This window comes from Somniosus microcephalus, chromosome 15 (assembly GCF_052327205.1).
Source record: "Somniosus microcephalus isolate GS21.2 chromosome 15, FLI_Smic_1.0, whole genome shotgun sequence".
Lineage (NCBI taxonomy): Eukaryota > Metazoa > Chordata > Chondrichthyes > Squaliformes > Somniosidae > Somniosus > Somniosus microcephalus.
Window position 1 is genome coordinate 45,546,862 of NC_141001.1, and position 10,525 is coordinate 45,557,386.

Sequence of the window (10,525 nt, forward strand, 5' to 3'; positions counted from 1 at the left end):
TGAAAAGAGGTCTTTAAAATTATGAAGGGGTTTGATTGGGTAGACGTAGAGAAGATGTTTCCATTTGTGGGAGTCTAAAACTAGGGGCCATAAATGTAAGATAGTCACTAACAAATCCAATAAGGAATTCAGGAGAAACTTCTCAGAGAGAGTAGAACTCGCTACCACATGGAGTTGTTTTGTCTTTTGAGTTGTTGAGGCGATTACATCGAGTCTGCAGCACAGAAACAAACCATTCGGCCCAACTGGTCTATGCCGGTGTTTATGCTCCACACGAGCCTCCTCCCACCCTTCAAGCATACCCTTCTATTCCTTTCTCCCTCATGTGCTTATCTAGCTTACCATTAAATACATCTTTGCTATTCGCCTCAACTACTCCTTGTGGTAGCGAGTTCACATTCTTACCACTCTTTGGGTAAAGAAGTTTCTCCTGAATTCCCTGTTGGATTTATTCAGGTCTATTTATGACCTCTAGTTTTGGTGTCTCCCCACAACTGGAAATACTTTCTCCACTTCTACTCTATCAAACCCTTTCATTATCTTAAAGATCTCCATCAGATCACCCCTCAGCCTTCTTGCCATGAAAAGAGGCCCAGCCCGTTCAGTCTTTTGCGATAGTTGTAACTTTCCCGTTCTGGTATCATCCATGTGAATCTTTTTTGTACCTTCTCCAATGCCCCCATATGCTTTTTATAATATGGAGACCAGAACTGTGTACAGTTTCAATTCTATCCCTCTAGAAATGAACCACAGTGCTTGGTTTGCCTTTTTTAATGGCCTTATTAACCAGTGTTGCTATTTTTAGTGATGTGTATATGTACCCCTAGATCCCTTTGCTCCTCTACCCAATTTATGCACCATCTCACACTTATCTATACTGAATCATGTTTATCTATACTGAAATAACTTAAACTAAATAATTCTGAGTTGCATAATGTCTCCCAATGCCAGGTAAAATAGCCCACCTGATTAAATTTGCTTAGAAGCATAAACTGTGTATTTAGATAGTACAATTGCCACTAATTGATTACAGGAAACTGTGTGCTATCCGGCACCGACGGGACCGAGCTACTGCCGTTTTTTGAAAAGCTCCGGATGCCTGAGCGGGTTATCTACCCAGGCTATTTTTAACAAAGAAAAATTTAAAATTCAAGAAATGTGCAATATACAGTAATTGGGTACTGTACTCACCTACAGAATGTTGTGTTAAATGGATGGTGAAAGATGCTTGATTAAGTACAGTACTGCCAGTTGATGGTAATCCATAACTCTATTAACTTAACAGTAAAACAAAACTTATAAACGACTTAACAGTACTGTAAAACAAAACTTATAAACGACTGTGCAGTGCACCAAAACTTAAACGACTGTACAGTACAGTATAAAGTACTGTACAGTGGTTGACTGTACACCTATTCCAAGACAACTATTTCATCAGGAATATCCATGCCAGCTGGGTCATCAGGATCATGCACTTCAACAGATTCTTCAGGCACTTCCACTGCTCCAACTCTTTTGGAAGGTTTCTTAAACATGTCCCGGATGTCTGCTTGCTTCGTGGACGCTTGCCTTTTTTGTAGAAAGTTGGAATGCAGAACATGGAGCTGCATAACTTCTTGGGCAGAATAGCAAGAATGGCTTTCAGCAAATATAAGTAATCCTTCAAAATATTCTGCAGCCCAAGAAACCTTTCTCACTTCATAAATCTCATCCTCGTCAGTTTCCATCACACTCCTTTTTTTTCTTTGGATTCAAAACATTCTCCATTACTTCATCATCACTTAGCGAATGCACAACAGCAACTTCTCTATCTGCATCAACCCACTGCTGAACATCACATTCACTGAGGTGACGTAGAGGGTTTGCTGGGCCTACATCATTCACCATGTCAGCCATTTCCATTACTGCAGTCTTCCGCGGACAAAGATTGAACCCATGAAATTCCTCCTCTGAAGAAGAACATTCAGCAAACATTACAGAAGGCAACAATTTGCACCAGACTGGTCTCAAAGTGTGACCTTTCACCAATTTCCAGGAACATGCAACATTAAAGATGGCATCTTTAAGATTGCATGCCTTCTGAAATGCTTGTATACCTGTACTGTCATCTTGGTTTCTCAGTCTACGTAGGAAGTCTTTCTTGTAATGACACTTCAGATTTTGGATAATGCCCTGGTCCAAGGGTTGTATGAGAGAAGTTACATTTGGTGGCAAATAAATGGTGAAAATATTTCCCGAAACCAACTTTGATTCATGCGGATGGGCTCTACAATTATCAAGCAATAAAATGCATTTGCTATCTTCAGGTTTCCCTATTCTACGGAAATGTCCCCTCACAGATGGAACAAAAGTATGATGGAACCAATTTGAAAAGATTTCCTTATCCATCCAAGCATTTGTTTGAGATTTGTACTCAGCAGGTAAGTGCTTCACATTCTTAAATGCACGGGGATTTTTATACTTCCCAATGACGAGAAGTTTAACCCGGTGTGATCCTGCAGCGTTCGCACATGTTAGCACAGTTACATGATCCTTATTTTTCTTGTAACCTGCAGCATTAGCCTCACTAGCCCCAGCAAGTGTTGATTCTGGCAAACACCTCCAAAATAAGCCAGTTTCATCGGCATTATATATCTGTGCTGGCGACAAATTATGTTGCTTCACAATCTGATTGAAATATTCGCAGTATTCTTCTGCGGCGTCATGATCAGCTGATTTCTTCTCCCCAGAAACATCGAGTCGTCGTATCCCATGCCGTGTCTTGAAGCACGATAGCCATCCATCAGAGAAAGCACACTTCTCAGTGAGCTCCATCTTTGCATAGAAATCCTTCCCTTTCTCGATTAGCATGGGTCCGGAAATCGGAACACCCTCTGAACGCTTCAGACAAAACCACTCATAAAGCACGGTATCCAGCTCTTCAAGCTTAGGCTTATGAAGCGTGTGCCGTTTCTCTACACTGTTAGGTGTCTCCGAGCTTGCATAAAACTTGAGCAGCTTATCCTTCTGCGCTTTGATGTCGTACATTGTTGACGAACCGATTTTGAATTCATTCAATGTGCACACGCTTCGCTCCCAATTCCAGTCGTTTACAAATATCGATTTTCTGCTTTAAAGTTAACACCACTCTCTTCCTTTTGGTTGGATGATCTTTTGGGATTTCCATAATTCAACCCAATGAGTTGTAACAACGTTGTAGAAACACAGTACTGGAACCCTGAAAAATGACTGATCAGAAGAGGCTATCCGGCAGCATGGGAGAGTGAGACTCCACATGCAGGGTTTCTGAGGTGTTCCGACTTCCGATAGCGCCAAGAGGCCGAGTAGTGGCAGTTTGGAGAACTACCCCCACTGACGAACTCGGCAACTGTTGGAGACTCGGACTTGTAACCGGCAACATTTACTGAGGTGCGGTTTTCAGAGCGCGGTTTTGCCGGTAGCTCGAGAGTGCCGGATTCCTGACCTCCGGATAGCACAAAGTTTCCTGTACAACATACAGTAGTTGTTTTCAGATATCATCAGTCCAAGAAAAGAAATAAAGAATCACAGCCGATGAAGTACTGTACTTTGAAATTGCAGTCACTATTATAATGTAGCAAAGTGTAGTCTAATCCAACTAATAATCAAAATCCCCACTGGTCTCAGATCAGCTGTCAAAGACACGATATTGTGATAAAAATGCCAAGTAGATGGAGGCACTATAAGTGGCCTCAGGACCCGATGATAGGGATGGGTGGAAAATCAGGCAGCTTTCCATTCCTGACCTCATGCTGGAAAGTGTGCATGTAAGAACAGGATAGAGTTGAGACTCAGCCGTGATGCACCTCACCCACCCGGGCAACACTTAACGCGGATGAGGTTCTAGAGGGCTGCTGTCAGCTGTAGAACTGTACATCAGCATCATGTAGTGCTTTCAGAAGAGGGGAGAAAATTAGAGAAAGGAATTTCCTACTGTCCTCTCTGCAAAGGTGGGTTAATAATAAAACACTTCTGAAGGAACTCTTCTGCAAATCACAATTGCGGTTGCGTTCTGTAACCAGGACGATTTTTTAAAATTCATTCTCAGGAAGTGGGCGTCACTGGCAAGGCCAACATTTATTGCCCATCCCTAGTTGCCCTCAAGGCTTTGATGGTGGGCCTTCTTGAACCACTGCAATCCATGTGGTGAAGTTAACTTCCAGTGCCGTTAATTAGGGAGCAATGCTCCCACTAAGGTGCGGTGCGTGCGGCCGCACAGTAATTTAAAACGTCCCGTGCAGACCGTTCCCCGGCTTTAACACAGTAAACACCACACATGCGCAGAAATTTAAAGGGACTGCGCATTAAAAGAAACAGGTCACGCAGAACAAAGCGCAGCTTACAAGGAACAATGGTAGGGAGATCCAGGATTTTGACCCAACAACGATCATGTGTATGTATGCCATTCCTCCAAACTAAAATAGGTTTGTTTTAGACTTTCCTGAGGAAACTGCCCTTTGGATGAACCAGTTTGGCACACATCTCATTAATTCTGTGTTACTTTCCATTATGACATGCTCTCCTTCTCCACAGTTGCGAGTAGGATTCCATTTTTTTTAAACCTGCGTTGGGGAATGGTGTATATTACAATCATGTATCTTTATTTTACCTGGTTCCAGTTGCAGCTTCCTTAAAAGCAAAGTTTTTGAGGAACTACTTACTTTAAGCAGAGTTACTTAAATAAAATTTGAGGCTGTGCTTTTTCTTTTGAGGAAGTATACTGGATGAAATAAAGGGATGAAGAGGGGCCTGGAAGGTATAGTGGGGTGTGCTACTATCCTTTTCTCTCTGGAATTTGGGTTCAAATGCAGCCCAGACTGAATTTCACCCCAAGCTGCCCCTAAAATTTGGCACTACAGGAAACTTTGGTTTATCCGGAGGTTGTATGTCCGGGAACCTCAATCTACCGGCAGAAATCAGGAGCTGTTTTGTTAGGTTTTTTTTCTTCTCGTGGCTTTGTTTTCAACAGTCGGGCTCTGGAAAGTCTCTCTGAAGCTGTTGCTAAGCTAGAGACGCTTCCAAGGTACGGGCTGACTGTTTACAAGCTGTTGCTAAGCAACAGTGATTGTTGTCAGATACGGAGATGAAAACCTCCATATGCTTCAACATTAACTTTGTACGTCCGGCAGTTTTGATAGATCAGCAACAGCTCGGTCCCGTCGGTGCCGGATATAACAAAGTTTCCTGTAAATTGGAAATCTCACTCAAATAAGTCAGTGGATAACTTCTGCGGGAAAGAAATTGAGTGTTACAGTAGGGGACACTCCTCTGAGGTTTGGGTTGGGGCAAGAGTATAGGGAGCTTTGCATCCAACCCATACCTGACCTGGGAAACCTGGATACCGATAATGAGTGCCTAAAATGTGCAATCCATTCCCCAATGCTGAAATTCCTCACTTTGATAGTTTTTTTTCCAAATGAGATCCTGTTCACAACTGTGGAAGAGGAGAGCATCTCATAATGGAAAATAACAGAATTAACATGAGACATGTGCCAAACTGGTTGAGCCAAAGGGCAGCAGCCTCATGAAAATGTTCAACAAACCTTTTTAATTTGAAGGAATGACAAAAGGCACAGAAAGCCATGAATCATTTTTGGGAGATTAGCATTATGCAATATGATATGGCTCTTCAATGCTATTCAAAACATCATCTATTTCCACATAAATGATTTGGAAGTTGCCAAACAAATTTATTCAATATTCCTGTAATAAAACAAAGTATTAAAATTAGATTTCTGGTGGCTCTGTAGATAAATATCTACACAAGAACCTGTATTTATACAGCACCTTCAACATAATAAGAAGTCCCGAAGCACCTCAGAGGTGAAAATAATGGAGGAATAAATAAAGGGTCAGTACCCAAAGCTAAAGGAAAAAATCTGTCAAGGTTTCCACTTTCCAGCACTACACAGGGACCCCCTGCTTGAAAGTGTGCATGCGCAGGTGATGAAATATATTAGGTGAGCACAGGATTGGATTTGGCTGTGATGAAACCCCAGTGCAATAGTCTGCTGACACTACTGTATAGGCTCAGACAGCAAAGATGCCTACTTAAACGATGTCCTAGGGGGAGTGTTTGCTAGTGCTCTGAAGGAGGGTTTAAACTAAAATGGCAGGGGGTTGGGAACCTGAGCAGGGAGACAGAGGAAAGGGAAACAAGGATAAAAGCAAAAGATAGGAAGGAGAAAAACAAAAGTGGCAGTCAGAGAAATCAACGGTTTAGATCAAACATGGCCACAGTAGATAATAATTCTAATAGGTCTAAGAGCGTTAAAAAAACAAGCCTGAAGGCTTTGTGTCTTAATGCGAGGAGCATTCGTAATAAGGTGGATGAATTAGCTGTGCAAATAGAGGTAAACAAATAGGATTTGATTGGGATTACAGAACATGGCTCCAGGGTGGCCAAGGCTGGGAACTCAACATCCAGGGGTATTCAATATTCAGGAAAGATAGGCAAAAAGGAAAGGGAGGTGGGGTAGCATTGCTGGTTAAAGAAGGGATTAACACAATTGTAAGGAAGGATATTAGCTCTGATGATGTGGAATCTGTATGGGTAGAACTGAGAAATACCAAGGGGCAGAAAACGTTAGTGGGAGTGGTATATAGACCTCCAAACAGTAATGCGGAGGTTGGGGATGGCATTAAAAGGGAAATTAGAGAAGCATGCAATAAGGGCACAGCAGTCATCATGGGTGACTTTAATCTGCATACAGATTGGGCTAACCAAATTAGTAACAATACTGTGGAGGAGGAATTCCTGGAGTGCTTACGGGATGGTTTCCTGGACCAATATGTCGAGGAACCAACCAGAGATCAGGCCATCTTAGACTGGGTATTATGTAATGAGAAAAGATTAATTAGCAATCTTGTTGTACGAGGCCCCTTGGGTCAGAGCGAACATAATATGATAGAATTCTTCATTAAGATGGAGAGTGAAGTAATTGACTCAGAGACGAGGGTCCTGAATTTAAATAAAGGAAACTACGATGGTCTGAGGCGCGAGTTGGGTAGGATTGATTGGGGAATGTCACTCAAAGGGTTGACGGTGGATAGGCAATGGCAAACATTCAAAGACCGCATGGATGAACTACAGAATTTGTTCATCCCAGTTTGGCATAAAAATAAAACAAAAAAGGTGACTCAACTGTGGCTAACAAGGGAAATTAGGGATAGCATAAGATCCAAGGAGAGGACATATAAATTGGCCAGAAAAAGCAGTAAACCTGAGGATTGGGAGCAGTTTAGGATTCAACAAAGGAGGACAAAGGGATTAATTAAGAAGGGGAAAATAGAATGAGAGTGTAAGCTTGCAGGGAACATAAAAACTGACTGCAAAAGCTTTTATAGATATGTGAAGAGAAAAAGATTGGTGAAGTCAAGCATAGGTCCCTTGCAGTCAGAATCAGGGGAATTTATAATGGGGAACAAAGAAATGGCAGACCAATTAAATACATATTTTGGTTCTGTCTTCACAAAGGAAGACACAAATAACCTCCCAGAGATGTCGGGGAACATAGGGTCTGATGAAAGGGAGGAACTGAAAGAAATCAGTATTTGTAGGGAAATGGTGTTAGGGAAATTGATGGGATTGAAGGCCGATAAATCCCCAGGGCCTGATAATCTACATCCAAGGGTACTTAAGGAAGTGGCCCTAGAAATAGTAGATGCATTGCTGATCATCTTCCCACATTCGGTGGAATCTGGAACAGTACCCATGGATTGGAGGGTGGCTAATGTTACCCCACTATTCAAAAAGGTGGTAGAGATAAAACAGGGAATTACAGACCGGTAAGCCTGACATCGGTAGTGGGGAAAATGCTAGAGTCCGTTATAAAAGATGTAATAGCAGAGCACTTGGAAAACAGTGACAGATTCAGACAAAGTCAACATGGATTTACAAAAGGTAAATCGTGCTTGACTAATCTACTGGAATTTTTTGAGGATGTAACTAGTAAAATAGATAACGGAGAACCAGTGGATGTGGTGTATTTGGACTTTCAAAAGGCTTTCAATAAGGTCCCACATAAGAGATTAGCGTGTAAAGTTAAGGCACATGGGATTGGGGGCAAGGTATTGACTTGGGTAGAGAACTGGTTGGCAGACAGAAAGCAAAGAGTTGGAATAAATGGGTCTTTTTCCGAGTGGCAGGCAGTGACTAGTGGGGTACCTCAGGGATCGGTCCTTGGACCTCAGCTATTCAGAATATATATTAATGATCTGGACAAGGGAACTAGATGTAATACCTCCAAGTTTGCAGACGACACAAAGCTGTGTGGGCGTGTGTGCTGTGAGGAGGATGCCAAGAAACTCTAGGATGATTTGGACAAGTTGGGCGATTGGGCAGAAGCATGGCAGATGCAATATAACATGGATAAATGCGAGGTTATCCACTTTGGTGGCAAAAACAGGAAGGCAGAATATCTGAATGGCAATAGATTGGGAGAAGGGGAAGTGCAACGAGACCTGGGTGTCCTTGTGCACCAGTCGCTGAAGGTAAGCATGCAGGTGCAGCAGGCGGTTAAGGCGGCAAATGGTATGTTGGCCTTCCTAGCGAGGGGGTTTGAGTACAGGAGCAAGGATGTCTTGCTGCAGTTGTACAGGATCTTGGTGAGACCACATCTTGAGTATTGTGTGCAGTTTTGGTCGCCTTATCTGAGGAAGGATGTTCTTGCCATGGAAGGGGTTCAGCGAAGATTCACCAGGCTGATACCTGGGATGGCAGGAATGATGTATGAGGAGAGATTGGGTCGATTGGGCTTATACTCGCTGGAGTTCAGAAGAATGAGAGGGGATCTCATTGAAACTTATAAAATTCTGACAGGACTGGACAGACTAGATGCAGGAAGGATGTTCCCGATGGTCGGGGAGTCCAGAACCAGGGGTCACAGTCTAAGGATAAGGGGTAAGCCATTTAGGACAGAAATGAGCAGGAATTTCTTCACCCAAAGAGTGGTGAACCTGTGGAATTCTCTACCACAGAAGGCAGTTGAGGCCAATTCATTAAATATATTCAAGAAGGAGTTGGATATATTTCTTAAAGGCTAAAGGGATCAAGGGGTATGGGGAGAAAGCAGGGACAGGGTACTGAATTTGGATGATCAGCCATGATCTCATTAAATGGCGGAGCAGGTTCGAGGGGCCGAATGGCCTACTCCTGCTCCTATCTTCTATGTTTCTATGCCTGAAGGGCTACTGGCATCCACAGCACAGTACCCACCCATAGTCAGCACATTCAGAAGGGAAGAAAATTGAGAAGCAAATTATCAGCCTGATTTCAGCTCCTCGCTGCCCTGCTCTTATTACAATTAACTGTTACAACTGTGAACACTATCTTCAGTTTTTGAAAAAGTGTCTGAGATAAATAACAGGAAGCTGCCTACACTAATAATTTATTCAATTTGCTTTCAGACAAGGAAAATTAAAGGAAGCAACATCTTCAAGAAAAGCTATTTGGCCCTTTTTTCCTTTTGTCTGTTGAGGATTTTGTCACAACAGTTTTACATGCCAAGATTTTTTCCCCCAACATGTTTATAAATAACTTCCAGTTAAGTAAATTAAGTAATAAACAACGGTTTGCCAAACACTTTCTGATGTAGTGAATGCTCCTTTAACATTAACATATTACTGTAATTAACATTAAGCCCCATAAATATCAAGTGCTGAATCAATTAACTATAAATTGTGCATAACTGCTCTAAAGGTTGCTGCAATGACTCCCTGCTGAAAGTGTGTTGAATGTTGTGACTAGGCCTTACTTGAGGCCTGACCCTGCCAGCCCGAAACCGCCGCTATTCAGTTCCCCAAAACCCAAATTTCTTTGCCGGGCAGGCGAAATGAGCAGACGCGCTTCTTTTCATGTTGAGAATATTTACCGGTAATGCAAGCATTCACGGCGGTCGGCTTCTGCGCTGTCACGACATAGTTGTAGGACATGGTGGCGGCCCGTGCTGTGAGCTGAGACCAGCACAAGCTCGCTCGCTCTCGCTCTTCGTTCCTCCGCCTCGCGCTCCCGCCGCCCGCGTCACGTGGCGAGGGCCAGAGCCACGGCGGCCTCACTCGCCGCCGGCCATCTTTGATCGGGGCAAATGCAGGCAAAATGTGACATCCAGGCTCCTGAGTACGCCAATACTTTTGAGGCTGGTGATCCAAAGCGTGGCTCGGTACTTCAGGAGAGACGGAACAACTTGTTTCAACATATCTATTTAGCGTAAATGCCGGTCTCGAGAACTCCCAACAACACTCCTGGTCAACCTCTCATCCGAACAGCCACCAAAAACTTCAGCTCATCCAAAACTCATTAGCCAGTATCTTATACCACAGCATCCTGCTGCCTTCGCTGCACTGCATTGGCACCTGACCGCCCAACGCCACAAATTTTGAACTTATCGTTTTTGGTGTTGCAGGGACCATCTTTGTAACCGTTGTGCAGTCATCACTGGAACGCCCTTCTTAGGATTAAAGATGGAGACAAGTGGTTGGTGGTCAGTCAGCAAGGTGAACTTCTGCC

The 10,525-nt window shown here is 43.2% G+C and overlaps 1 protein-coding gene across 1 annotated transcript in view; it reads right to left on the reverse strand.

Annotated features, from left to right (window-relative positions):
- The window catches only part of ddb1 (damage-specific DNA binding protein 1), a 95,241-nt gene extending 85,209 nt beyond the window's left edge, over positions 1-10,032 (reverse strand). Inside the window, exon 1 of the mRNA XM_086007727.1 lies at positions 9,891-10,032. Coding sequence (XP_085863853.1) covers positions 9,891-9,951 — 61 coding nt within the window. The 5' untranslated portion in view covers positions 9,952-10,032. The remainder of the gene's footprint in view (positions 1-9,890) is intronic.
- Positions 10,033-10,525: the final 493 nt, after the last annotated feature.